This window comes from Penicillium paradoxum (assembly GCF_028828445.1).
Source record: "Penicillium paradoxum strain IBT 22861 chromosome Unknown utg000007l_segment0_segment0, whole genome shotgun sequence".
Classification (NCBI taxonomy): domain Eukaryota; kingdom Fungi; phylum Ascomycota; class Eurotiomycetes; order Eurotiales; family Aspergillaceae; genus Penicillium; species Penicillium paradoxum.
Genome location: NW_026643185.1, coordinates 1,934,293 through 1,961,943, shown reverse-complemented (window position 1 = coordinate 1,961,943; position 27,651 = coordinate 1,934,293). Strand labels below are relative to the sequence as shown.

The 27,651-nt window shown below is 48.5% G+C and overlaps 13 protein-coding genes across 13 annotated transcripts; 5 read left to right on the top strand and 8 right to left on the bottom strand.

Moving 5' to 3' along the window:
- Window positions 1–1,504: 1,504 nt before the first annotated feature.
- Window positions 1,505–1,804, bottom strand: N7457_008293 (uncharacterized protein; the record flags this gene model as incomplete). The annotated part of the gene is made up of 1 exon (XM_057179336.1): window positions 1,505–1,804. One exon carries the CDS (start codon window positions 1,802–1,804, stop codon window positions 1,505–1,507), a length of 300 nt encoding a protein of 99 aa, XP_057027722.1.
- A 535-nt stretch (window positions 1,805–2,339) lies between these two features.
- N7457_008292 (uncharacterized protein) lies at window positions 2,340–2,941 on the bottom strand (the record flags this gene model as incomplete). Its single annotated transcript, XM_057179335.1, has 3 exons — window positions 2,340–2,413; window positions 2,478–2,640; window positions 2,795–2,941. 3 exons carry the CDS (start codon window positions 2,939–2,941, stop codon window positions 2,340–2,342), a joined length of 384 nt encoding a protein of 127 aa, XP_057027721.1.
- Window positions 2,942–3,678: 737 nt separating this feature from the next.
- On the bottom strand, window positions 3,679–4,269 carry N7457_008291 (uncharacterized protein; the record flags this gene model as incomplete). The annotated part of the gene is made up of 3 exons (XM_057179334.1): window positions 3,679–3,864; window positions 3,918–4,001; window positions 4,240–4,269. The coding sequence occupies 3 exons, from the start codon at window positions 4,267–4,269 to the stop codon at window positions 3,679–3,681; spliced, it is 300 nt and encodes a 99-aa protein (XP_057027720.1).
- An 864-nt stretch (window positions 4,270–5,133) lies between these two features.
- N7457_008290 (uncharacterized protein) lies at window positions 5,134–5,512 on the top strand (the record flags this gene model as incomplete). The annotated part of the gene is made up of 3 exons (XM_057179333.1): window positions 5,134–5,178; window positions 5,306–5,374; window positions 5,441–5,512. The coding sequence occupies 3 exons, from the start codon at window positions 5,134–5,136 to the stop codon at window positions 5,510–5,512; spliced, it is 186 nt and encodes a 61-aa protein (XP_057027719.1).
- A 118-nt stretch (window positions 5,513–5,630) lies between these two features.
- Window positions 5,631–6,488, bottom strand: N7457_008289 (sulfotransferase family protein; the record flags this gene model as incomplete). The annotated part of the gene is made up of 1 exon (XM_057179332.1): window positions 5,631–6,488. One exon carries the CDS (start codon window positions 6,486–6,488, stop codon window positions 5,631–5,633), a length of 858 nt encoding a protein of 285 aa, XP_057027718.1.
- Window positions 6,489–7,381: 893 nt separating this feature from the next.
- On the top strand, window positions 7,382–7,771 carry N7457_008288 (uncharacterized protein; the record flags this gene model as incomplete). The annotated part of the gene is made up of 1 exon (XM_057179331.1): window positions 7,382–7,771. One exon carries the CDS (start codon window positions 7,382–7,384, stop codon window positions 7,769–7,771), a length of 390 nt encoding a protein of 129 aa, XP_057027717.1.
- Window positions 7,772–8,683: 912 nt separating this feature from the next.
- On the top strand, window positions 8,684–10,475 carry N7457_008287 (sugar porter family MFS transporter; the record flags this gene model as incomplete). The annotated part of the gene is made up of 6 exons (XM_057179330.1): window positions 8,684–9,518; window positions 9,571–9,611; window positions 9,672–9,940; window positions 9,997–10,079; window positions 10,135–10,220; window positions 10,278–10,475. 6 exons carry the CDS (start codon window positions 8,684–8,686, stop codon window positions 10,473–10,475), a joined length of 1,512 nt encoding a protein of 503 aa, XP_057027716.1.
- A 1,267-nt stretch (window positions 10,476–11,742) lies between these two features.
- On the bottom strand, window positions 11,743–13,215 carry N7457_008286 (uncharacterized protein; the record flags this gene model as incomplete). Its single annotated transcript, XM_057179329.1, has 6 exons — window positions 11,743–11,833; window positions 11,890–12,056; window positions 12,116–12,193; window positions 12,934–13,044; window positions 13,096–13,123; window positions 13,175–13,215. 6 exons carry the CDS (start codon window positions 13,213–13,215, stop codon window positions 11,743–11,745), a joined length of 516 nt encoding a protein of 171 aa, XP_057027715.1.
- Window positions 13,216–16,033: 2,818 nt separating this feature from the next.
- Window positions 16,034–16,576, top strand: N7457_008285 (uncharacterized protein; the record flags this gene model as incomplete). Its single annotated transcript, XM_057179328.1, has 1 exon — window positions 16,034–16,576. The coding sequence occupies one exon, from the start codon at window positions 16,034–16,036 to the stop codon at window positions 16,574–16,576; it is 543 nt and encodes a 180-aa protein (XP_057027714.1).
- Window positions 16,577–16,650: 74 nt separating this feature from the next.
- On the bottom strand, window positions 16,651–19,820 carry N7457_008284 (ATP-binding mismatch repair protein PMS1; the record flags this gene model as incomplete). The annotated part of the gene is made up of 4 exons (XM_057179327.1): window positions 16,651–19,418; window positions 19,478–19,564; window positions 19,630–19,726; window positions 19,782–19,820. 4 exons carry the CDS (start codon window positions 19,818–19,820, stop codon window positions 16,651–16,653), a joined length of 2,991 nt encoding a protein of 996 aa, XP_057027713.1.
- Window positions 19,821–20,087: 267 nt separating this feature from the next.
- Window positions 20,088–21,694, bottom strand: N7457_008283 (serine incorporator domain-containing protein; the record flags this gene model as incomplete). Its single annotated transcript, XM_057179326.1, has 4 exons — window positions 20,088–20,801; window positions 20,852–21,440; window positions 21,492–21,571; window positions 21,644–21,694. 4 exons carry the CDS (start codon window positions 21,692–21,694, stop codon window positions 20,088–20,090), a joined length of 1,434 nt encoding a protein of 477 aa, XP_057027712.1.
- Window positions 21,695–23,179: 1,485 nt separating this feature from the next.
- Window positions 23,180–24,984, top strand: N7457_008282 (uncharacterized protein; the record flags this gene model as incomplete). Its single annotated transcript, XM_057179325.1, has 5 exons — window positions 23,180–23,260; window positions 23,319–23,390; window positions 23,441–23,573; window positions 23,624–23,728; window positions 23,786–24,984. 5 exons carry the CDS (start codon window positions 23,180–23,182, stop codon window positions 24,982–24,984), a joined length of 1,590 nt encoding a protein of 529 aa, XP_057027711.1.
- Window positions 24,985–26,058: 1,074 nt separating this feature from the next.
- N7457_008281 (putative GATA transcription factor (AreB)) lies at window positions 26,059–27,066 on the bottom strand (the record flags this gene model as incomplete). Its single annotated transcript, XM_057179324.1, has 2 exons — window positions 26,059–26,727; window positions 26,839–27,066. The coding sequence occupies 2 exons, from the start codon at window positions 27,064–27,066 to the stop codon at window positions 26,059–26,061; spliced, it is 897 nt and encodes a 298-aa protein (XP_057027710.1).
- Window positions 27,067–27,651: the final 585 nt, after the last annotated feature.

Sequence of the window (27,651 nt, the reverse complement as noted above, 5' to 3'; positions counted from 1 at the left end):
AATTATCGACATCCTTTTGTTTTAGAAAGCGGATGCGGATGCGGCTGGGCATGTGACATCTCAATTGTAGCCAATAATCGTTTAGTGAGGCTGGAACAAATGGAGTGGGACATGGTGCTCCGTAGTAAGACAGAAAAGCCGATATCGAGTCGCAGCAAGGAATCCTATACCCCTACTGAGACGGAAAAGTCGCAAGTCAAATTGACGGAATACACCGCTGAAATATGGTAACTTGTGGACAATGCAGTTAGCTATTCCAACATTGCTCGGCGAGATCAATATCAAGACTGATATGGCTGTACAAAAATTAATTTTACACTATTTAGTACATAATGTACGTAGATAAACTTGGGATACATGTACATATGCGCAACAGCTCAATTAAGGATAAACACTAAGCCAAGTCCGGATGGCCTAGCCCCACTCCGATCTGCCGCCAACCTTAGAAAGAACAAAGAAAAACTACTAAGCCTGATTGGGACGTGACAATAGCTACTAAACCTAATCGGGGCTTAGCAACAAGAGAACAAAGAAAAGTCATTGATATGCTGTTTGATAGGCTATTCTCGCTTCTATAAAGCTTCCCTGTCCCAAGCTTCCTCTCTTATCTTTCTCCTCCTCACCCTTCGTGAGTCCTCGCAAACGCACATGGCACACACCGCCAATTCAAATTTATTACAACAGCTGCTGACCCTCATGCTATCTAACAGGCCTCGTACGAACCGCAGGAGACTGTGGATTGTCGCAAGAGCCACGAGCCAATTGCATCTTGAGAGATTGTCGTCGTGGGATCTTGCATATCGGAGCAACGTCGCCACCGAGGATATCATCCGTCTGAATGTAGCGGCCCATATCAATGCTTCGGCAGCCTTGGGCGTGAGGTCAAATACTTGTGGCCCTCTTGTGCAGGAGTTTCGGTGGCTCAGGAAAGTGGTTGGCACAAATTTGTGGAACTTGCCGGTGTGTGTTTCTAACACATCTGGAACCCAACTTGGGGAACAGTTTGTGTGAACAAATGGCTTGTCTATACGAGCTTCAGACCAATATCTGTCGACTGTATATCATGTCACGCCAAAGATCAACTACCTATCAAGGTGGATTCTGTCGCATCTCAAGATATCAAAGTGGCTTCCCATCCCTTTGGTTACTAGATGTGTAGAATACAACTCTCCACATAAGTTAATATGCCATGTTTGACTAATTGAATTGCACTGTACCTATATGTATCTAATTTGAAATGAATATTTCTCACTTGAGAATCAATGCTTTCTGCATTCAGATTTACTACATACACATATGAATAGAGAAGAAAGAAAGAAAGGACACAAACTCCAGCTAATTGCGCGGGGACTCTCTTCACCCTCACTATTCCTTCTTAATGGGCATGTGGGGATGACGACGCTCCTCTAAATCCTGAAGAGAAGTGTTAATTTAAATGCGTAGCTTGTATATGGCAACCACCTGGGGGTACCAACCTCAGCAATTCGCTGCAGAACCCGAGTGACTACGGCCCGCGCCCTGGCAGTTTGCTCTGCGCCTCCCTGCAAAAGATGTCAGGTTGAAGCTCACGATGAACATCCGATTTTGACTCCCTTGAATGAGATCGGACGGCTAGGGTACTCACTGCGGCATTGTATTGGCGCATCATAGCATTAAACAACGCGTTGATCCGTACCCGGCGTGCCTTCTTGCGGCGTCGCTTATCCTTCTTGATGCGAGTCCACCAGCCATCCTTCTTCTTCTTGTTGTTATCTCCGGGTGGAGGCGGAGGAGGCGGGGGAGGCGCGGCAGCGTTGGTTGCCATTTGATGAAAGCTTCAATAGAATCAACAGAATTCAAGGGTGGGGATGGGCTTGTTGATGTTGGGATGATTTGGGAGGGGTGTTGGGTGTAGGATGGGAAGGTGGTTCTGTTTACGAGTCAAGTCTCGCATAGAGGTATGCCTTTTTCGTGTCTCGCGTGGGGTCTCCTACTTCTAAGATACTCATCCTCATACAGGTTTTGGTCTTTTGTTCCTAAGGCTCCAATTCCCTCGGATCGCACCCAGTATCCGTTACCCAATACCCAACATCCAACACATATTACCTCTGCAAGTGGAGAAGAAATACTTTTACATAGTTTCTAGAATGAGGTTTGTGAAGATCTAATTTGATTAATTGGCCATACGAGCTATATATTTAATCGTAGCATGCCCTCCCTTCTGCTAAGCTGTCTTACGGCACTTTGATGGCACGGCGATGGAGTCTAGACGGTGATTAATAACGCTTTGATACGACAATTCTCACACCCAGGGGCAAAAGCCACATACAAATCTGATCCCCGCCAGTAGGCATCTTTTCCTACGGCGAAGCCGGGGATTCCTCCTCCCCAGAGGCTGGGGACTCGGGCGACTTTTGCCGGTCCGAGCCACGCTCTATGATTCTATTAGCTACCATGTACGGAAGTGCACTGGTTCTTGCGAGCAGATTTATACTGACCTGCATCTTGCGAGGCAGCTTTGGCCTCTTTCTCGGCCGCTGCCCGCTTGGCAGCAGCACGGCGTGAGCGGGACCCGCGTGCGGGCTTCTTGTCCTTTATACAGATATCCCCACGTGAATCAATTGTCCATTCGTATGAACCATATGCCGCGTCATACAGTGCCTTGCTGCATGGTTTGCCAGAGTGTAGCCCTAATGATCTCACAATCAGAGTTCATCTAACAAATACCGTTAGTGTCTGCTCCTTCAAATTAACCGCATCCAAGCAGTAGTTATTCCTTTTTGGGCTCGGAATCTCTCGAAAGGATGGGATCTACCTCCGCCTTCTCGTCTTTCCGACGTTGATTGGCCCTATCCCGATGTTCGAAGTACGGCCGGTCACTTGGTTGACGGCCTGGTGGAGGGGGTGGAGGGGGCGGAGGAGGGGGTGGGGGGCCTACAGTGGCAGATGCAGTGGTAGCCATATGGTTTGAAGATGGGGTAGAGCCTAAAGAGAGAGAATAATGGGATGAGAATAGGTGGAAAGTGAGATGAAGTGTCAAGTGAGATGAATTAGAATAAACTGATTCTCACCTTTCTACGGTCACATGTGGGATTAGGGTAGGGTCACGGGAATGAAAGTCCATAACTCAGTGTTAAGTGCCTTAAGTGCCTCTGGGGTAGCTTGGTAGAGTGATCATATCCGCAGTTATACAGCCTTATAGTCTTATTAAAGATAAAATCTTACTAGTGCGATATCACATTTCATTTAAGATCGTGATACTCAAAGTTCTACCAATCACATGTACTTCAACTAGGCAGTTTGAACTCAGTGAAGGCTAGAATCTTAGGGAAGGGAAGGGGAATTCAGTCTTGAGAGAGACAAGCAAGTTTCACTTAATTAAAGATGTAGATCGACCAAATTTATGGTCCAGAGGGACAGGAAATGGTGAAGGATACGAGTGAAATTATTCAATTGCTATCTCAAGAGGTGCAACAGGACGAGAACGCGTACGAAAGACCAGAAGAGCCAAACTCCACGGGGACGCAACACTCAACACTCAAGACTCGAGACTTGTGCTCTCATTTTTTCTCGTTTTCGGTGTTGGCGGAGGGAGAGGGAGACGGAGGCGGAGAGCGATCGGGAGAGCACTTCATATCTTCTTTATTTCCTCAGCGTATGTTCTCAATCGACATATACCTATGGATATCCCTCAAGGGCTCACATACCAGAAGGGGTCAGCATTGCGGTTTGCTCAGCCATAGAAGATGCCTGGCTTTGGGGCCCTTTCAAGGCCGGGACAACATCCCCTGCAGCTGGTGCTGCATCTGTGCCCGGGGCAGCAGTCTTCTTGGCGTTAACATCGCGCCTCGGACGACTGCGTACTCTCTTGCGCTTAGCCAAAACCTGTGCTAAATGTCAGTCAAATTCCTGTAAAGTACGAGGACGGGGAATCTCACAGGAGGTGGTGGGGTTGGGGCGGGGAGCTGGGCTTGCAGTGTCTCCTTTAGGGCATCATACTGGGCCTTCCGTGCGGCCCGCGCCTGAGGATACTGTCAGTATTTACTCTCCTCGAGCTACAACGCCTTCGCTCAACAGAGAAACGCGTGTGATACACGTGGTATAACGAGGACATGACATGGTGCATAGCTTACTTGCTCCTTTCTCGCTTGCTTAGCGCGCTGTCTCTTCCTACGTCGTTGCAGAAAAGGCCTATCGGCCGGCTTTTGGGGAGGGGGGAGGGGGCGGCGGGGGAGGTCGAGGAGGACCAGCAGCGCCGACGGTAGTGGGCTGTTCAGTCAGGGTAGACATGCTGTTGATGAATGAGAGATGTGGTAGAGGGAGAGGAAGTAGTGGGAGGAAGAGCAGAAGGGCAAGGAGACTTGAATCAGTGTGAGTAAACGCAGCAGGTGATTGGCGAATCCATGTGACCTTCTATGATTTTCTCCTCCCCAATGTGAAGTGGACAATACAAAGGTGTGAGTTAAACATATCTGAAGTCAACTGATGAGCGTACAGGACGCATATTTCATGCGTCTCACCTTCTGTTGATCGTATATTGACTTTCAATCTTTCATTCAGGTAGCCTACTAACAAACATGACCCTTCCTCCAGCAAAGGTCTATGAAGGTGCAACAAGCTGGATGGTTTATGTGCAGAATGGCAGAACACGAACCAAGCGTCGTCCTCCATATACCTATCCCATCCTGTCTTCAATCTTCGCCTCACTGTCCACATGATACAACCTCAACGCAAAGGCCCGTTGTGCTGACCGAGCTTTTTCAAAAGTGCAACATTATTGTGGACAGTAGCAGCATACGCCCGACTCGTGGTCATCAAAATGATGATGCAGTCCACCATCGTGAGCCTTCCTCTCACGTTTTGAACGCAATGGAAGGCTAGAATGCAGAGCCGGTATTCTCAAAGCTCAAACGAATATGATCAAGTTGCTAAAACCTCTACAGATTATGAGCAACTGATTCTCGATATCTCGCATGGCAGATCTCTATTTCTTGCCTTAGCAAGATATGACTACGTTTCCGGGGAGGTCCAGCCCCTTTTCCCCCTGGAGGTTGACGTTACTGAGAGCCCTTCCAAGTATGCTTGTGAACGGCCCTGCCAAATTTCTAGTTTCTTACATATCATCTCAGACTTAGGTTTGTCAACAATCTCAACATGGATTTCGAGGTCTCCATCAGTAGACCTTCTGACAGGTTCTGCGTCCGTGCACCTCCATCCAAATCCATCCTTCCATAATCTTCAACTAGCAAGTCCCTGCTATCATCCACATGATCCTCACTGACGTCTAATAAGTGCCTCTCGGCTTTGAGTATAATACTATGAATAGGCTGAGGGTGGACAGCATCCAGAGGAGATGCGAAACCTGTGTCTCGAGATCATCCACGATATGGCAGTGGTAAATGCTCCCAGTCATTAAAGTCATAGCTGGTCCGGATATAACTAACATTCCTGGTTCTTCTAGGATGCAGATGGGCGGGAGAACCCATCTACGCAACCCGATATTAAGGGAAAGGGAAGGGCCAAGGAGCAGTAATATAACGAGTATGGCTCGCAACAAAGTTTGAACTTGTTTCCCTTCCTTTTTTGAATAATAATTGATGTATCCACATGAGTATAGAACGCAGTGATCATTGAATCATACCACATTATTTTCACCAAATTTGTGCCGAAATTGTCCCCCACACAAGGGGAATTATAAGCATCAACGCTCCACAAACAAGCATATTCCTTACGGCGCGCTTATGATGAGCCTCCATTGTTTTGGAAATCCGTTCTGCCCATGCCTTGGGAGGATTCCCATTGGGGAACTTAACGCCAGGCACTGGCTTGTTCAGAAACACACAAAGAGGCTCCCATCCATCTTCAACAGTCCACTCGAGAAGACGATCTTCTGGCAAACCAAGGCCTTTAACCATCGCCACATGCTGCTCATAGACCCATTTCCCGTTTGAGTGGAAACTCCCCCTGAAGAATCGTGGCATCATTGTTCTTGACATGGTCTGGCGAACCCAGAAAAGCTCTGCACTAAACCAAGATTTGCACCGGTCCCAGTCAAGAGGATTCCTGTCGAAATAACCCATTGTGTTTTGCATGCTTTGGTGCCAACTGTCAAGATCCCGGCGGACATTGAGTATGACCTTGGCATCGGGGTAGGCTTCGATGAGTTCCGGGGCGAACTCTGCTGCGAATAAATCGCTGACACCCACACTATTCAGTAGGACGGCATCGAAATCTTCAGCGGTCAGCTTTGTTGTCTTTCCGGGGTCTGGGGCTTTGGTGTATTTCTTTTGCAAAAGGCGATATATCCCTTCTAAGGATGAGGGAGGGAGGATTGTGTCGAACCCATGGTGAGTGTGATTGAATCCAATAATATGCAATGCTTCACGAAGACTGTCGGTTCCGCTTCGTGAAATTCCGATCGCCAGCACTTGCATTGGCTCTTTGCGTGTGCCACTGGTTGGAGGCGGGAGGCCGTAGATCGAATGAAGAATCCGGTCCGTCAAGGCCATAGCTCGTTGAATGGCATACAATAATGAGGGAGAAGATTTTCAAGAACAATGCGTACCAGAAAAATGTTAAGGGAGCGTTTCCATTGTTGTATCGATGTCGCTGATGTGAGGCGCGACATGGCGCCTGTTTTGTGTAAGCCGTGCGTCGATGACGCAGTTGGGTCGACTACGTTCAGTAGCCTGACACACGCCCCCGAGTTGATCATTAGCAGATCAACGATGTGAAACCCACCTTTCGTGTTTTTGGAGGATACATAGTTTGCTTTTCAGCGTCTCATCCCGCGTTGCTCATACGGGCAGGGGCATGTCACCTTAGGCATCTTGCCTCGGAAGTCTGCCTTGATATGCTACCAAACAGCGGCAGGCGAATATTACGGAGTATGAAATCTTCTTGAGAATAGCTAAGTCGAGCTTCTGAATATTCAGGGGAGATCTTGGTTGCTGATAACTGGCTGAAGCCACTTGTCTATCCCACCAACTTTCACATGTTTGGCAGTATACAGCCTGTTCGATGACTCTGGTGCATTAACAGCCATGCTGCAGCATTCGAACTATTAATCGCAATATCCATCCTTTCTGCTTTGTCTATTTCATCGGATCAAGCGACAAATAATGAATGGTACTTCTAAAAAGGGTAAAGAGGATGGTTAAAGGGGCTTTGATACATTTGACGGCTCTGATTGTTTCTTTCATAGCATTGTGTGCTCTTTCTCCAATCGAAAATATCGACTTCGATGAGATGTATATAAACATGCTCAATCCCATCCCAGCATCTTCTTGAAAGTCATCCACCTTATCATCGCAATCGATCCAGACATCAGCACTAGTCATTACTTCACTGGGATCCTTCTATAATAGTGTGGTTTGTTCCCCAATTCTCATCCATCATCATCATGCCGACCGTAGCAGGAAACGCCGAGATTAAGTTTAAGCGAAGATGCGATCGATTCAAAGTTGACCTACAAAGAGAAATCGATGTGCTCACAGCCCGCGATGCAGTTTCACCTATCCGACTGGCATTGTCGGTTGACAATCTCGCCAATCTCATTGCCGAGTTGAGTGTCATTGAACGCGATAATGCTATCATGTGCAAGGAGATGCCAAGGTGCCGTACAATGATGGCTTCACCTGGTTACTATGCCCAGAATTCTGGGTTCTCAGTGAACACTCGCAAGCTCAAGGATCATCTGGTTGTGCTGAAGGAGAATCTATTCAGCAAGCACAGTGACCGACACTGGACGTTCCGTCAGATCGAGAGTTTACAGCGGTACTTGATTCTTTAGATATATAATGGTCTATCGGGCTAATTCAGGCAGCTTTTGGGTTTTCTGGAAGACTCAAGGCGAGAGGGAAATCCGGCACACACTCCATAGTCGCTCAAGAGCGTGCATAGATATCATACTGTGTAGGAGAATTTACAATGCAATCTCCATATTCATTATAAACATTTCACCCATTTCTTTTGGTTTCTCTCATCGGCATCTTCTTTTAACTTTGACTCCTTCAGTTCGCTAAAAGCTGCCTATGTGGAGTAGCCATATCCACACTCGCGCTGGTTGGATCCCCTCGGGTTATTGTCCAACGAGATGCCAAATGCCAATGAGCAATTCTGAGGCTTGAATATATCTCGTTCCGAGTCTCATACATAGTTCTGCTGATAATCCCCTAAGCCATTTTGTTTCCCGAGGTAGACACCTAAGCCACCTGTCTCTTGTTAATAGCCCAGTACACCGGTGTGCAGATTCGTCTGATGTTGCGCTAATGAAGCCCCAAGTCAAAACAGGACACGTGCATGAATCCTGCCTCTCAGCTGGTCTGGCCAGAATGGATGAGATAACCTGTGGTTGATGTCGAGACACTGTCCTTGACCCGCTGAGGGTGACGGCCATCAAACCCAATCGGAACGAGGCGTTAATAGCGTTCATCAACCCCTGTCTCTTAAGCCAGACGCTTGCAAGTCGGCATTCGGGGGAATTCATTAATTTGTGGGGAACCCCCCGCGGGGAAACAGTGGACTTTGCGCTAGTCCTGTCCTATCGGTCAATACTACTGGCCCGGGGCTCTTTACGCCGAACTGCCAAGTCTGCTCGGCGAGGACTAAACCGAGAGGATATGGGGTTGAAATACTCGCGTGGGGAAAAAGACCTGGGGCCCCGGATTCTAGCATCTCTCTAGTTTTCCTGTCAAACCACATTATGGGTCTACGTGGAAAATACCTACACTGGGCTGTGACGGCTGCAAGCTGTCAAGCCTTTCTGCTCCTGGGTTATGACCAAGGAGTGATGAGCGGCCTCATTGGCGCGAACAACCAGTTTGGACAAACCTTCAATAACCCCGACAGCACCATGCAAGGCCTTCTCACGTCGATATACGATATTGGTTGTGCAGTTGGCTGTCTTCTCAGTCTCGTCATTGGTCACAGATATGGCCGTCGCAAGATGATCATCGCGGGTGGTTCAATCATGATTATAGGAACGATCATTCTTGGTAGTTCATACAACGTTCCCCAATTCCTTGTGGGTCGAATAGTAACCGGTCTGGGCAACGGAATGAACAGCAGTACCGTTCCAGCCTATCAGTCTGAGCTCGCCCGTCCAGAGCAGCGCGGAATGCTTCTCTCTGCACAAGGCACCGTAACAATCCTCGGTCTTTGCATCGCATACTGGCTGGACTATGGTCTGAGCTTCGTGGACACTCCTGTTCAGTGGCGCTTCCCAATCAGTTTCCAGGCCTTTTTTGCCATCTGTTTGGTTTTGCAAATGATTCCTCTGCCCGATTCACCTCGCTGGCTCTGCGAACAGGATCGCAGTGACGAGGCTGCTTCGGTTCTAGCACGTCTTCAATTGGATCAGCCGGCTGATGCATCTCACCCTGAGGTTATTTATCTACGTCATCAAATCGAATCCTCTATCGAGATCGAGTCTGCTGGTGGACCGTTCAAGTACAAGGAGCTCTGGTCTGGTGGTCGGATGGGCAACCTTCGTCGCATGATTTTGGCTGCTGTGGTTAATATTCAGCAGCAGTTCACGGGTGAGCATCACCTATCCCATTGCTGGGAAACAGTAAGACTGACATCCCCTAGGTTCTAATATGATCAACTACTATGCTCCCGTTGTCTATCAGGTATGCCTTTCGCGTTTCTGGTTTCCGGTTGAACGAGATGATCTAATAGCAGTTTCACAGAACGCCATGAATCTATCTCGCAATCTTTCCCTTGTCCTTGGCGGCTGCACCTCTCTCGCCTATCTTGTCGGATCCGTCATTCCCTTGTGGAGTATGGACAAATTTGGTCGAAGAGCATCACTGATGTTCTCTGCCGCCGGTCTATGTTTCTGTTTCGTTATGACTGCCATCCTTCTGTCTATCGGCACTGAGCCATGTGCATATGCGGCTACCGTATTTGTGTTTATATTCCAGCTCTTCCTTGGCGTTGGTTATCTGCCAGTTCCCTGGTTGGTCTTCCTTTTTATTCTGGTCCATTTGTGCGCAGTTGCTGACAGCAAACAAGGTTTTATCCCTCTGAAATCTCAACTACTCGTATCCGCGCAAGAGCTCAGGCATTTGGAGGATTTGTCAATTGGATGTGTGTTTGTAAGTCAACCAAGTTCAGCCCAAAAGGTGTGGCTCGGTTAACTAACTCCTCCAGTTATTGTGGTACAAATTACGCCAACTGCAATCGACAATATTGGTTGGAAAACATTCATCATCTTTGCCTGCTTCTGCTTCGCCTGGGTATGACTCCTCTATAAAACAGTCTACTTTGTGACCCATCATACTGACTTGACTTAGATTCCTATGGTCTACTTCTTCTTCCCCGAGACCAAGGGTTTGGAGCTAGAGGATGTGGATTACCTCTTTGAGAGAGGTGGTATTACTGGAGGCGTTTGGGAAACTAAAGGATTCCCCGTCCGTCCTGGGCATCACCGAACATTGGCCGTGGATAGGGCTGATAAACCAAAGATGGACGCTGAGCACGTCGAGGTATAGAATTGAAGCTGTACAAAGAACGTTCCTATGGTTTGTTTGTCTTAATCATATATAGAGATACCTTTAGACTTCATTTCATATGAGACAAGATTTTTTATTTGCGGTTCTATGTGAATATAGGCTTTTGCACCATCAATATGTGCAGCATTATGTTGGGAAGCAGTTTATTGATAGAAACTTGTAGTAGTATTAATCAACTTCCATCGAGACATGGGCGGAGCCAGTGCCTCTACGATCCCTCCCATGGGATACTGGACTATCCTGCCTGTCTGGCGGTGTCTTCGTCGAGCAATCTCCGAGGGTGCCTGCAAGAGTATGCGCGGCTCAATTAATACCTCCAATATTCTTTGAGTGCTAGCAGATATTTGACGCAAGTCATGGGAAGCCTTACCATTGCACCCACCAGCCTTTGTGGCAAGGCCAGCTGGGGTAGATTGGAACTGTGGGTGTCGTGGGTTCAACGGTCTTCCTGTACGATGCAGGTAATCAATACCTAGTCACCGTACGTCGGAAGACCCGATATTAACTACCTACCGGGTTCAACACCTTTCTGTGTAGGTAGCTCCACCGCATTTCTGATTGAAGTTTTCTTCAGTGAGATTTGCAACCTGGAAAACATATTTGTTCATTGGTTCTGTAAACTCATTCCTGGTCCTTATGCCTTGGGACCTCCAGTCTTGTGAGGAGGGCAGTAGGCAAAGTTTTTATATATACATACATGTACACAGGTTACGTACATAGGTGATATATGGATATGTATGTAGGTAGATCCCAAGGTTCACATGTCCCACCCGCCTAGATGAGTGCTTGGCCCGTAGGAAAGCTCTTCGGAAATCCACACCTGTAGCTTCCAGTGTTTTAACCGGCGTTGGAAGGCAGATGACCACCGCGCCTTTATTCCCAATCGAGAGGCTCCCAGGAAGCGACTGCTACTGCCCTCGCTAAATTTGGATATATTGGTTCAAACACGGCGCATAGATCGTGCATTACGCTGTGGATAGACGAGAAGATCACCTTTTTGGAATATCTGTCAGGGACCTCTGCCTGGTGGGATCGGGAACTGTACAGGCTTAGATAATAATTCTAAGAGCTGAGTCCTAATACAATACGACGACCACCCATTGATATGAGAATTTTACAACTGCTGCTAATGAGCCAACGGGATGTCATATTTATCCAGAGGCTTTTCTCAGCCTCACGCCGAAGAGACACAACGGGGCAGACGCCACCGTCACTTTCCAGCGCTGATATCCTATCCTGGCAACGCTCATCCTTCCGCTTCCTTCTTACGGAGGTATCTCCGAATAGCCTCCGCCACTCGGTCAGGGGGCGCCGCTGGGTTTCGGTACTGGAGGACCCTATATTGTGGTTAGCAACTATTTGCTTGTTTTACCCACTGATGTCTTTGGTTTACATACCAGCAGGAGCCACATCGCTCGACGCGGCGGCCTCTGTAAAGGCCGGAGTCATGTTCTCACTGGCCGGGGCCAGAAGTTCCTCGCGCGAGGTGGAGGCAGCCGCAGTACCGCCTGGATCAGACTTTCTGGGACGACTCCGATACCTCTTCCGCTTTGTGGAAGGCTATACTGTCTATTAGCTGGTTGCTATCAAACGAAACAAACAAGGCAGAGGGCTCTCACGGCAGGGGAAGGGTGTTTAGGCTTTGTGGGGATTAAATCCACAATGGCTTTCTTGCTGGCCGCCTTCTTAGCCCGAGCCTATTGTTGTTATTAGAATGAATCTATCCTTTCGTTTGAGAACCATTACGGTTCACCCAGTGGAAGGTCACATGGATGCTGTGGCATATGGCACACGGGAGGGAAATCGAGGACAGTGTCGTAGATATGAATCCATCCCAAATCACTGACTTACCTTTTCCTTTCTGGCCTGTTTGGCCCTTTGCCTCTTCCTGCGTCGCTGCAGGAAGGGTTGGTCAGTGAGCTTTCGCCCAGGAGGAGGGGGGGGGGGGAGGGCCAGCAGCAGCGGCGCAAGACAGAGCCACAGTTGACATTACGACAAATGAAAAGAACAACGCCGAAAACAGGAAAGATAAGGGGCGACGCTGCGCCAGGTATGTAAAGTTATGGGTTGATGAAAGGGAAAGAGAGGTTGAAGAGAGATGAAAAGCCATAGTACGGTGATGGGACAGGGTTTCAGCCCTGAAAAGCTCGTCAACATGGGCAAAGTGACAGATAGGGAAGGTGCCAGCTAGGGGTAGGATCCTGACTTTGATCTCATCTCTCTGATCTTTCTGAGAACCCTGCGAACATACAACTCTATAGCCCCAATCTCAATTTGTATCTGTCGCTGTCTTCTAGTTTCTATCAAATGCACTGCCCTGAGCACATCACAATGGAATTTTCTCAAATGCCACACAGTCATGAAGCGAATTGACATCGGAGTCAAGTGGTCCTGGGCATATTGGGATCGAAACATGACTGCTGATGCAATTGCGAACGAGGGCGCCCTCCACGGCTCCCCGATCCCGGGTCCCCAGTCGGAACCCACAGTCAGCGGAATCTGATCCGTCAATCGGGAACTCCGTAACGAATTCCTCTTCGAATGGTGGCTAAGGGCATCAACTAGTATTACCCTACAATCATCAAGAACCAGTACATACATATTGAAGAGGGGAACGCTCGATGGCACTGCACTCTTTGGTACACGAGTCGATTCAGCAGTAGCATCTAACAACTTACCAACTGCCGTAGAGAATAGTAGGGTATGAACGGTAGTCCATGGAGTCAGATCGGAGAGGTGTAGGTGTGTGTCTTGCCAATCTGTATCTACCTGCTATATATATCCTCATGATGCTCGTTTAACGAGAACGCAAACTTGCAAAAGTCACGATCGAGATCTGACAGTATTGAGGACCTGGATCCCCACTACACTATCTAGAACTACCATATAGTGTTAAGTGAGCAGAGAATTGGACGAGAGTACCAAAATCACTACGACAGAGACCTCGACAGATGCATATAACCTTGGAATATCACCTTCGCAAGCAGGCAAAATGAAGTTTTTCATCCAGTCAGCTGTCTTGATGGTAGCGTTTTCACTGTTCTTTTAGATATCCTTTTTACCGATATCTTGTCCCCCGGTCAAGGCTTGCAGATTAACGGCAGAAGAGCGCGGTAACAGGCTTAATTTATGTTATACATAAGCTCTAACTATATTGTCAGATCTCTCCCTCTTTCCATAGCTCAGTTAGTCTTCTACCTTAATCAACATCTTTATGATGCATTTCGACGTCTCTCCCAGTAGACTCTGACATATATATCAATAGGGTTGAGAGCAATATATGATGTTAAAGTTATCAATACCATAAATGTCCGTGGGTACATGACTGAATAGCCACAGGGGGAACTCCAACACCAGTAGAGAGAGGAAGACGAGGACTTCTATAGTAGGAATAGCTTCAATTATGGGAACATCTTTGATGAGCGACTACAGTTCACAATACAAATGTCAGAGTCTACTGAGACAGTCGTCAAAATAGATCATGAAGATGCTGATTGAGGAAGAAGACTGAACTGGGAAGCTATGGACTGAGGGAGACATCTGACAACAAAGTAACAAGTGTTATCAAAACAGCCTGAACCCAGCCATATTCAGGCCAGGAAGTTCGATTTTGGTTAAAATAGATCTCTGAGCACTATACACCCTCGCAACTATGTAAACTAGTTAGGTATAAAATTTGATACAGGTATAGCGGCGCAAGATACCAAGCGAGCTGATGATTCGACTTTTTGGTTCATCATCGTCAACAGCCCTAGAGTGTATCTGGTATTCGTGATCCCTGTCTCAGAATCTGCTGTGCTCCTACCCCCAATGACAACAGCAAGAAGGCTCAGTGTTCCAAGTGCAAATAAACTGATTTAAACTGCGCAGCGGTGCTCATGGCCTGAGGGGAGATCTAGAAAGCCACTGGGAGTAGCGAGCAGACCAGAGCGCTCAGAGGTGTGGCAGTTATACTCAGTGAGCCCAAAGCGGCAACATTTGAGTACCTAAGCAGAAAGAAAAACTGCGAAGAAGTAGTAATCGTGCCAGGTGGACCAACCCTTTTACCTGGGGTTTGATGCGCCCCAGCACTTGCAAAATTATAACCACTTGCAAAATCTCGATATTAGGTACCTTTCATATGGTATTTCCGTATTAAAGGTACCACCAATTGAAAGAGCGTTCTAAACATCCATTTTTCTCAGCACTCTGAATAGATAGAGCGATCCCATGTCTATTCATGCTATCGGAAAGCGCTTCAGTTAAGTTGGTATCGATTTAAATCAGAAATATTATGTATACTGGAAGCAGTCAAACTTGAATTATCCAAAGTCAATAGTTTGATCTCCCCTTTACCTAGTTACAAGGTCGAAAAAACGGATGTTATAGCTTTCGCATGCTTTGTACCTTTTATACGGAAGTACCATATAAAAGGTGCCTAATATGGAGAATTTGCAAGTGGTGATAATTTTGCAAGTGCTGGGGCGCACCAAGCCCCAGGTAAAAGGGTTGGTCCGCCTGACGCGATTAGAGGATATCAAGTACATACATGAGCTATGTACATACCTATGTACATAGGTATGTACTGCATACGGAGTACGGAGTAGGTGGTCGCGACTTGAGACTTGAGGTGGGGAAGAGGGCCAATACGCAGGGGCATAGCGGCCAGGGTTACTTTCGGATTTAATGCATTGCATTGCGACCTTAGTGCTTTAATTTGGCCTTAATCCTGACCGCTTTCAGATCCTGGGATACAGTGTGTCGTAAAGCTTTCGGTACGGAATGATGAGTACGCCGGACCAACCCTTTGACAGGTAGGTAACTCGACAACTTCTTTACCACCTCACTCCATCAAGATAAGCTTAATAAATTTGATTATCATTGTATGAAATATAGACTTTGCAGTTTATTTGACATGGGAGTATTTTCAAACTTTAGGGTCCCGGCATAGTGGCGAAGAATGAATGTAGATATAGCGTCAAATTGTATAGGAAATCTTTTTTTATAGTATGTAGGGCAAATAAACTAAATATTACCCCTTCTAGATGAGATAAACTACCAATTCTCTATTTAATGCAATAAAAACTAAATATGTTAAGCTTGTATTAGTGAAGTAAAGTGATAAGACAGAGGTTCCAACCGCCTAAAAATCATATAATGTATGGATTTGTATGGCAGAAATAGCTTCATATTGATAGGGCTAGATGCTGTGTAAAGTAGATACCTGGTCAGGCACCTGTAGGTCTCTGTAATTGCAATTCAGGTATCTTAATTTTTCTGCCGACACCAAATTAAGGCAGCAAGGCACCATTGTATGCATTAAATCCGAAAGTACCCCTGGCCGCTATCCCCCTGCGTAGGGCCAATGCAGATGACATAGGCCAAGTGGAGTGCCGAGGTGGGCGATCTTCTGTTTACAGCTGGTTTCTGATAGTAGACACCAGAGCTTCTGAGAATACAGGAAGGCCTGAACCTTCTACGCCAGCTATCCGCATCCTCTTTCCAAATATTATAGTATATAAATCCTACATTCGAACCAAATAAACAATCCAAGAACCATGGCTGAAAACCCCGCCCCGCAACCGAACCCGAACCCAAACTCAACCACAGGCCCAGCAAACACAGACACGACAGCCGATCAGCAACAAAAGGAAGCGCTGGCGGCCTTCACAGCAACACTGCACTCAGTCGGGGCGAACCTTGAGGCGCCACTCCGTGACCGCGCTGCAAACATCCAATCCAACGCGGTAGCGCTAGAAAGACAAGAGGCCGAGCTAGCGGAGAACACGCAGCGGCTGGCGCGACAGAATCAGCAGTGGATTGGGTTTGCAGATGAGACGCGCGAGGGGCTAAAGGAGATTGGGCATGTGCAGAACTGGGCGGAGATGATTGAGCGTGATTTACTGGCTTTGGAGGATATGATGGATGAGGTCGAGAGGGGTCATGAGGATTATGAGAGTGATGATAACTATGCCCGCAGAGACAGCCCTACGGAGCTGAACGGGGTCGTTGAGACTGCCGATGCAAATGGGCATGCTGATATCGATGCCCATGGGAAGAAAGTGGACCAGTCGGCGAAAGGATGGTTGCGATGGTGGTGATGATTCATGTCTTTGTTCGTTTCATTTGGTGTTCTTCTTATACATCTATATTTCGCACAGGGTATCATTGTGGACTATTCTTCGTCTTCTTGTCCTTCCAAGTATTGTTTCCAAGGTGTGAGGCCTTCACTTTCCTCGAATTCATTCCATTCGTCCCATTGGCCCAGACTCATCAAGTGTCGCATAGTAGGCCGACCGTGGGGACAATTCCACGGTTTGTCAATAGTACCCATGTTCTGAACGACGCGCTGCATTTGACGGAGTGTCAAAGTCTTTCCAATCATGATACTTGAGCGACAAGCGCGCATAGCGAACATTTTGCGCACTTTGCTTGGCCGAGGTATTGACAGTTCATTTGAGGTTGAAACTGACTCTGAAAGCAACACGATTAGTTCCTCTAGATCGCGTACACCAAACACGACTTCCTTGCTCAGCGGCAATGAGACTAGTTGACACCGACGACCGATGGGTTCATCGCCACTTTCGTCAATGGTCACGAGGAAACCATTTTTCTCGAGAGCCTCGCGATTTTCAAGGACGACCTCTTCCTCGACGGCAGTGAGATCCAGGCGTTGCGGCCGGACAAGTCGCTGATTTTGGACCACAGTTTCCGCTTGCAAGCGCTCAAAATTGAATTTTTCGTCCGAGGCATGCTGGTCAATGATGAAAAGCTCATCGTGGTCTTCTCCTGGACGGACAGCAATGATAAAACCCAAGTTGAATTGGCCGATGATACGCATCTGAGCAAAATCGTTTTTGCTTACAGTCAAGGAAAGTCTGTCCTCGGCAGATTTCTCGTCAAGATCAGAGGCCTCCCCTTCTCTTTGCTTGCCGCCCACTTGCAATGTTTTTCGCAATGTCGCGAGTTGAGATTGAATCTGTGAGACAGAACCGTCAACCGTGCCAGCGAGCTGTACAGTTGCGTCGCGATGCGCTGCACCCTTGTTCATCTTCTTCGCGCGATTCGCACTGTGCTCTTGGGGAAGCACTGCAGTCTCCTCAGCTTCATGGATGAGCCGTTCGACAGTGGCTTCTTCCTGCGCTTTCTTCTCAGCTTCATCGACATCCTCCGTCGAAGCGTCTTTACGGTTCATTCCAGAGTTCTCAATTGCCGATTGATGCGCCGGAACAAGATCTGCATATCCGGGAGGAGAAGCCTCGTCTTCTAGCTCCTCTTCAGCACCATCTATGTCCTCTACTTCACTGGAGAGGGGTCCTTCATCTCTTTCGACCTCCTCCACTTCACTAACGGAATCCTCTTCATCTCCTTCGTTATCTAGCTGCGATCCAGGAGCAGCAAATGCTCTCATATGGTCTCCGAATACATTGGGCCGCAACGGTGTATATATCCGTCTCTTCCGACGGGGCGTCTCCTTCATTAGGGGCGGATCCTCGGAGATACGTTTTCGTGGGAGACCACTACCGACCATTGATGTGACAGTTCGATTGCCGATAGTAATGGTGGCTAGTTCAGATGGCTCTCGTCGCGGGCGCATGCGATCAAAAGCATTTTGGACAATATTAGGTGTGGCTTCTGGGTCCCCAGGGGTGCGGCATGGAGTCTCTTCCATAGTGGATGGCTGGGATGCCGGTACGTGAGAGACAGGTGTTGGCTCAGGATCTTCTTGAATGGCTTCCTGGACGGAGATTTCATCATCAGGAATATCCACGGTAGGCGTTTCTGGCTCGCTTGCGGCCGGTGTCAGCGAAGCAGTATTTGGTGTAGCACGCGGTGCCCTCATGGATCGAGCCGGGGATGGCATAACTTGCGCCGGGCTCCCCATACCCGGTTGTGAGCTTGCGAAACGCTGAATCGTGCTCTGCTGACTCGCCTCCGGAGTCTCAACTGTGCTTTCTCTCGTCTGATCTCGATTGGGAGTCCCAATCCCATCACTCTCGTTCAATTCCCGAGCGGTGACGAATCCCGGAAGTGACGCCAGTGGCTGTTGTTTTGGCAAAGGCTTGGATTTGACGGATGACTGCGGTACAGTCTGATCAGCATCGTCAAAGAGTTGCGTAAGGGAGACTTTGAGCGATTCAATCATAGCTCCCGCATCATGAAGCAAAATCTGGCGTTTATCAGGCGAAACGTTGACATCGTAAGCGTTTGTATCCATCTGAAAATCCGCAAAGATAAATGCCGACTGCGAAACATTGAATGATTTATAGACTTCATTAAACGCCTTCTGGATCTGCGGTAGGCCACATGGCCGAGAGTTGACAAAGAACATCTGACGATCCGGAGTCTGGCGACCCTCGCCAAAGACAGGACGCGAGATATGGCCTCGCACCTGGATCTTACTAAGTTGGTCATCCCCAACCCGTCTCGTAGCTGCGGAAGGTTCAAACTCCAACTCTAGATCGAGGGAAATCAGCGCAGAAAGTGTCTTCGCGCCATACACGTTGGCAATGTTCTCTTTGGTGGTCTTGTTCCCATTCGTACAAAAGACCACGACATTTCGCGTCTTGCCAACTGTGTTTCTCACGCTGAAGCGGACTCCGGCACTAATACAGGCATAAGCATGAAGCAGGTTCAGCACTTTCCCGTATTCCCGCTTGATGTTCTTCTCCAATTCCCGTCGACGCACTGGAAGCCGCTTAAATATGCCCTCTACCGACGCGGTCGTTCCCTTCTGTCCAGCCACAATCTGTGTCTTGCAGAGTTTCCCAGATTGCTCAAAGTCGAGACGATTTGCGCGGGGGACTTGCTTCGCTTGTGCCGTGACGATATGAAAGTCTGATAACGCGCAGAGTGAGGATATCGCCTCGCCTCGGAAACCGAAGGTGTGCAGGCTCGAGAGGTCATCGTATGACGATAATTTGGAAGTATAGTGTTTTAAGGCTAGGAGGAATCGAGGATTAGTTTGGTGGTACTGTACCCAGAGAGAGTTGGCAACTCACCGACATTCTCATAATTCTCCGGCGAGATCCCGCTGCCATTATCTTGGATCTCAATCAGGTCGAGTCCATTGTTCTTGAATCGGACCTCTGAAATTTGGCGAAACCATCAGATATTTTGTCACAAAACGGACCAAGGGGGGATATCAACCCACCTATGGTTGTTGCGCCGGCATCCAGACTGTTTTCGACGAGTTCCTTAGCGACAGAGCACAAGTCAACGATGACTTGACCAGATTGGATTTGGTGTACCTAATGAGTGCGCTAGTCAGCTGAAGATTTAGCTTCAAGACATCGAATTCCATACTGAACGAGCCTCGATGGCCTGGATTGTCGCCATCTTCATCCCATGATGTCTGCGGAGAACAAGTTGGCACGCGTCGCACTTAACGCGTGGGTTGTGCCAAGACCGGTGCCTCAGTGGATATGACGCATCTATGTGAGGGCGGCCTCTTGTTTTGGTCTACTTTAGGAATAATACATTTTGCATTTCATCAATTTGTATGTATTTATATGCGAATTGTGTAAGACTGCTAACAAGGGGGAAAAGTCATAACCCAATCAAAAGGGGGGCAACGCTATCGCTCTAAACGCCTCATTCAACTTGACATAACTAATAAACACCGAAGCGATCCGGCATCATGACAGGCGCAACTAGGGTCCATAGGTAAATAGCATAGCAGACCCAGGAGCTGACAATCTTCACCCAGCTAGCCCAGTACGTGCGCCCCACGGGTGCGAAGTCTGCCGTGGTTTCCAGATTCAGTCCCTGGACCAGCAAAGTGGCCACCCAAGTCGTGGCAAGGAAAAAGATGATATGGAAAAGCGAGTAGTTGTACTGAGTGGAACCACGCTCGTCATCCTTGGTGGTCTCAAAGTCGTCCTCGTCATCGCTTTCGTCCAGAGCACTGGCAGGAAGACTACCGCTCTCAACTGCGGCACGGAGGGCTTCAGCACGCATTTCTCGACGGATATTTGGTTGTTGAGTAACCAGGCCATGTTCGTCATCCGTGCCCAGCTGGATGTAGCTGTGACCTCCCTTCGATCCTAGGGCAATTCCTTGGGTGGCAGCGCGAGTAGTAGTGTAGGCGATAGTCAGCATGGTAACGATCGCCCCAAGAACGATGGTAGTAGTCCTAGCTCCGCGGGAGCGAATCAAGGGGTTGCAATTGTTGTCATCCGGTTCCATCGAAACGGCAGACATGGTGAGATAGGTGCAGTACACGGTGACCATTGCTGCCTGAGCCAGACCTGCACGAGAGTTCGATTCTTGCACTGCTGGTTGAACAGAAACGAAAGATACGATCAAAAATACGACCATGTTAATCTGTGACGAGTCAGTTGGGCGCTAAGATCGAGGTCCAAGGGGATACATACGGTAATTGCAGCCTGGTTCATAGAGCAACCGCTATTCGCGAAGAAGACATACATCAGTATAGTCATAACGATAGATGCCAAGTACATGCCGAGGGTTGAACCAATCAGCAGGCCGCGCCACACACGAGAGTCACTGTCCTCAATCTTTTGCAAGCAGAGCTCGGCCCACGAGTGTGCAAGATCAACCAAAAGAATCAGTCCCAAGAGGAGGAAGAGCATGGCACAGAAGAAGGCGATGTAGTTGCCATAGACAAAGAAGAAGGGCTCGGGAATGAAGAACGACATGACCACAAAGGCCACCCAGAGGATGACCTTCGGGCCCCAGTATCCATTCTGAAGAGCAGCACGACTGTCTTTCGAGCTCTTAACCCCGAGGAGCAAAATTGCAAGAATCAAATGGAAGAGGCCGAGAGCAAAGTTAATGCGATGGACTGCGACCCAGCCATGACATTCCTTCCCGTCGCATCGAATTTCCATATAATCGAGCGTCAAATGTTGCAATTTCTTCAAGGCCCACGGCGTGAGCATAATCCAGGATATGATAGAGTTGATCAAAAGGATGAAGGCATAGGCGATTCTCGTCGCCATACTGTTGTTGTTAGTCCGAGGTTCTCCGCACTAGGCAGCCTATGAAGCGTACCTGTTTTGAAACTTTCCACAGGCACTGCAGACCGCAGAACATGTCGCAGCTCCACAGCATGATGTTGCGACCGTGATTAACTAAAGATGAGAACCAAGTCAGTCAACTGTACTAGACGTGAACTGGTGAAGTGGAATTGGGCGACAACATACTGTACCAACACTCGGCACGGCCAGCAACGGGATAGAGAGTAAGGCACCCATCTTTGGAGGGCAGACCTAAGTATATCCACCGTTCGGGTTCTAAGGTGCAAATGAACCGAAATACCCAGTCGATGAAGAGTGTGGAGAGAGGCAAGTGCTCAGATTGAAGATCATCACCTGAGGCCGGCTCCGTCATGATGTTACGTAAGCCCTCCAAATCGGGAAACTTTAACAGGCATCACGTGCCAAGCCTCCAGCCCGAGCTAGCCTATTTGGGTCAACCCTGACCCCACTCTCTGGCCCTACATTAGGTACATCATATGCCTCGACATCAGATAAATATTGGAGATTCTACCCCCTGGAAGGAATACAAGATGTTTCTTGGTCATTAAGTTGGTTGGAATGATCTATAGGAGACTATAAGCTCATCCTTATGGAACATAGTCACTTTTGCAGACCGAAGACGCCGAAGATACGACGGGAAGTGCAATACCTAGAATCACAATATTATAGAGAGCTGTTGCTGGGCCATAGCTGACCGGTAGGCGGTATTGAATCATAACCCCTATACGTGATAAACTCCTGTTCTATTAGGGGGAAAACTTTTTGGAAATATGTGCGAGAGTTGCTTATCGACCTTGTGTTCCTCATCCATAGATTCTATGATGTACAAGGGCCAAAACATATGCGTAACCTACGATTTGGTTGGCCCTATCCTATTCACAACCTAGGAGAAGGAGGCCATCAAGAAAGTGTCCCTGGCTAAATGTGTGTAGCGTACTCCGTAGGAGTCCGTACTCCGCACATCGAGGATGGCTGCAACAGGGGGAACATCATGGTAGATCAGGCATCGACCTAGGCCTAAGGCCAACCAACTGTGACAAAGCAGTATAAAAAGCCCCCTAGGCTATAAACAGGAACCTTGGTTTTTGTTATGGTCTAGTGGTAAAATAGGCTGTATTTTACCAGTCAACAAACTGTTCGTGACGTTGGAGTGGAGATGTGTCCCGCCTTATCGCGTGGAGAAAGACATTTTGCTGTGGAATATGACGAGTTGCAGTTCGCGCAATCCCGGAGGATTCCCGAAGTTGATTTGCAATGTTATCATGCATTTATGATTGGAGGCAACGTTAGACTTGGACGGCATCGTACAAACCCTACTCCATTCCCTCTCTCCCCTCAATTTTGTGTCAATTTTAGCCATCAATTGCTCCCCATCGTATTCATACATCAGTTGACGTGGAGCAGACTTTCTTGGCGTTTGTTGGACGGTTATTCCGACCACGCGGCCTCCGGGGGTGATCACCTCCAGTCCTTACCTAAGTGTACGCTCCTGAAAAACGCCGGAGTCGGCCCTCCTCAAAACCTCTCTTATATCACCTCTGTCGCTCCTTTCGCCTTTTTTTTTGCCATTCGTTTCGGGTCCGATGTTCCTCCCAGTGTCGGCCTCACACTATTCAAAGGCCTAATCAACTACCGCTGGAACACTTGGCCGGATCGCGCGCACAAGATATCAACCACAACTGCCAGAGCAACGACTTCAAAATGTCCGGCTCTCTCCATCGAACAGCACGGATTATTTCCGTCATTGCGGGGACGCTGGTCGCCCTGTCGTGCGGAACCAATGTGCGTGATATTTTCGATCTCGGCCAGATCATGATCACTAAAGTTAATTCCCTCGCAGTATGCATACTCCGCGTGGGCGCCGCAGTTCGCGCAACGCATGAAGCTGTCTTCGACTGAAACCAACCTCATAGTGAGTTGTCTTGTGCCAATACCGAGGAATTGGGTCCTCACAAGCTCTAGGGTGTCGCGGGCAATCTGGGAATGTATGCTATGGGAATTCCAATGGGACTGTTGACTGATGCCCGTGGCCCACGACTTGTCGCTTTGATCGGCACTGTTGGCCTGGCCCTGGGGTACTTCCCAATCTATATGGGTATGTCATGATATCGCCTTGCCCACCTCGAACAGCTCTGATATTTGCAGCATATTCCAATGGTCAAGGATCGATGCCGGTTGCCTTCCTATGCCTTTTCGCTTTTCTTACCGGTTTGGGCGGTTGCTCTGCCTTTGGCGGTGCCATCAAGACAGGTATGTAACACCGATTGTTTGGGCCAATACAGATTAGAGCTAACCCGATTGTTTTAGCGGCATCCAATTTCCCCGACCACCGCGGCACGGCGACTGCTTTCCCAATGGCCGCCTTCGGACTAAGTGCCCTGTTCTGGTCCAATGTCTCAACCCTCATTTTCAAGGACAATACTGGCCGTTTTCTTTTGCTTCTGGCTATCGGAACCTCGACTCTGACCTTTGCTTCGATTCCATTTCTTCGAATTCTTGCCAGCGAGCCGTATACATCCGTCCCACATAACACACACGAGTCCAGGACACGCAATTCCAGCGATCTTGAGCCTATACCAGAGGAAACCGATCTGCGTGACTCCAACACTTTCGAACGCGAACATTATCCACATGCGCGATCCCACTCCGTCGCCTCAAATTCCCAAGGCAGAGCATACGCTCATGACGATGAGACTGCCACTTTGGTATCCAAGAATGACCGCCCGCGCCCCTCTTTTGATACTCTTGACGATGATTTCCTGGATGAAGTGGCCGTGGAGTCTCACCAGACCGATGTCAGAGGTCTCGCCATGCTTCGGACAGTCGAGTTCTGGCAGCTCTTCTTGACCATGGGATTGTTATCCGGTATCGGCCTGATGACCATCAACAACATTGGTAATAGCGTAAAAGCCTTATGGCTATACTATGATGACAGTGCGACGGACCTGTTCATCCAGCACCGCCAGGTCATGCACGTTTCCATTCTTTCCTTCGGCAATTTCGTCGGCCGTCTATTCAGTGGCATCGGCTCTGACCTGCTGGTCAAAAAGCTGGGCATGTCCCGCATCTGGTGCCTTTTCTTATCAGCGGTAGTCTTCACCTTGACCCAGCTCGCTGGTACTACCATTTCCAACCCCAACACCCTCGTTGTCGTCTCCGCCTTCACCGGAATCGCATACGGCTTCCTTTTCGGTGTCTTCCCTTCCCTTACTGCGCACATTTTCGGCATTAACGGTCTATCCCAGAACTGGGGCGTCATGACCCTGGCCCCGGTGTTCAGTGGTAACATTTTCAATCTGCTTTACGGTAATATCTATGATGGACACTCCGTCGTAGGCCCCGATGGTGACCGCGAGTGCCCGGATGGACTGGGCTGTTACCGCACTGCCTACTTCATGACGTTTGTGTCAGGAATATTCGGTATCGCAGTTTGTCTTTGGAGCATTCTGCGCGAAAGGAGTGTCCATAATGCTATGGACAAGCAGATGGACCACCGACTCGCCTAAGTTTGGACGCTTCTTCCCTAACTCTAGGTCATCCAGGTGCTACCGCCTTCATGAAAAGCATGGGCTGATGATTTGCCCTCATGCTCAACCATTTGCCTGATTTTTCAGCAGTTTATCATGACCTTGTGTAGAATGCATTCAGGATGGATGTCATTTAACGGGTGCTAACTTGGTCTACGGGTATACCCATGGTGTGTTGCTTTCTCTAGACTTGACACTTTGTGTCCCACTCTCCTTATTCAGATTACCCTACCCCATAGGCCATGACTTGGTCAGTTTCATTTTTGTACAGTTGGGAAATATACGGTGTTAATTGTGCATGTTGTAATATCATATTGGTTGATTTAACTAAAAGCTTCTTTTCAATTCGCAGATGAGATCTTAACCATGAAAATAGCCCTCGTTTGCTGCTAGCTCAAGATTCTATATCACGTTTCCATTGCGATCACCTAACATACATATAGAAGATATCGAAGGAAGCAAACGGTCAGAACGCTTCGAGGAATCGTTTGAGAACAAATCACCGGGCGTGCCAGGCAGACCACCTGGGCAGCCAAACTGGCTTAGACCATCAAGTACGGTTTCCTTTCTCTATCAAAGCAGTAAACTGAAAGAAAAATCGTTGCAAGCATCGACTAGCATATCGAGCGAGATATAGAATTCACCCACGCGAGGCACCCCAGACAGTAACACACTTCCCAGTTGCATCACCGACCCATCTATTTCCCAGGCTTTTCGGCTCTGGAAAGAATAGAAGGGTAGGGATAAAATATTGTATTAGAAGCATAGTGGAACATTTCATACACACACGGAAAAGAAAGCAAATTAAAGGAAGACGTTTCGCGAAACATCCCGACATAAAAATAACGAAAAGAGATTGAAACCGTTCAATAGTAGCTTTTTTTTGAGAGTAAAGTTCCAGCCAGTGATGACGAAGGAGCCATGAAGGGTATAAAGAATATCAAAGGTTGGACAAGGCCAGCAAGAGTAATAAAGCTAATAAGCTTGTACTACTAGTGATGGAATGGATGAGCAGGTGGGAGATGGCCGAGGACAGGAAGGATATCGTGAGATCTAAACGCTCTTGGGCGATTTGACCTGCACTTCCTCGCCTGATTCCACGACATCCGACAGCCGGATCTTTTTCGCGAGTGGCTCGCCGGACTCGGCGTCCCCAGCGCTGCTAGAACCCAGTTGCCGCTCAAGTTCGCTGACGCGATGCTTCAGGTCCTCCTCGCGACGCTGAGCGTCTTCCAGAGACCGTCTAAGACGAACCTCGGAATCCCGTACGATCATCTCCGATCGCCGCGCACTAGCGTCACTCTGTTCGAGTTCCGTCACACGACCCCGGAAGAGCTCATTAACGAACTCAAGCTCGCTAACGCGTGTCTTCAAGGATGTGTTGAGGGCTAGAAGGCTTTCGAATGTGTGAGGTGAGTCGAGTTGTCGATCAACTGCCGAGGGGGAGGGTTGGCGCATCTGGCGGGAGGGGATGCCAGAGGATGAGTTCATGCTGTCGCCCAGAGTAACGCTGTCGAACATGTGCTGTGGGGCAATGTTTGAATTGTGCGCGTGCATAGAGCCAAAGCCAGGTGTCTCGGTGCGGGAAACGGGGGAGTTAGAGCGATCCGAATGACCCGGAGACATCTTACGCGATGCGCGACGGTATCCATGCGAGCCGAGGGGAGGTGTCCCGGCCTCGGATCGCGGTGGAAGTCCATTGTTATCGACTGGGCCACCAGACTAGAGAATCACAATGTTGATCAGCATATGGTCTTATCTAATATACATATAGCAAAGGTGGGATCGGGAGGCAGGGGACCGGTAGGAAAATTTTTCTGATCGCGAACCTACCTTGCGCTTGGGGCCCTGGCCAGTCTTCACACGATTGCGACTTTTAATTACATCGGTTTTCAAGCTTATCGGACGAGGTCGGCCGTGCAGTTTCAGAAACAGTCCACAGGCATTGCAGAGGACGGAGCCGAGTTCGTCCCTGCGCCATAGGGGGGTGGTGGAGGTACCACAATTTTGGCAAACGGGCTGTAATTGAGGTCGCTTGTCGTCAGTCAACGTGGTCGCCATTATGAGATGTAGAAGTTAGGAAGAGGATGAGGATGATAAGATTGTGAGAGATTTGAGTCGATAAGGAAAGGGAAAAAGCGGGTGCACGGATCGAGTGGTGCCAAGACTTTCGATAACTCTCCAGAGATAAGACCACCCCGATAACACTTTCTGGAGCATTCGGATATTTCACACTTACAGGTCCACTGCCTTGTCCTCCGGTCGTAGCGGCCGGTGATGATGTAGCGTAGGTCATATTTGCCATGCTCATACTCGCATCGCTCGAGGAACTGAAAAAGAAACAATATCAATTAGCCGATTGATTGGATTTCTCATGAGGGGCCAGATTACGGCTCCCCAGCCTCGGAGAACGATTAGAGATTGAGCAAACGATATAGCTGGTCTAATGGGGCTCATGTCGTTTCGCTTGTTCCAACAGGGGTTTGGTATGGAGTCTCGACGAACCGGAGATTAGAGGTTGGTGCTGAAGCGACCGAGGCCAGGGCTGCCAATCCAGGAAGCGAAGTGCTAACAGACGTGCTAGGGTATCCGTCGCTCTCGTTTGAGCCAAATTGGGTGACGCTCTTGATATCCGGTAGTGTCGTA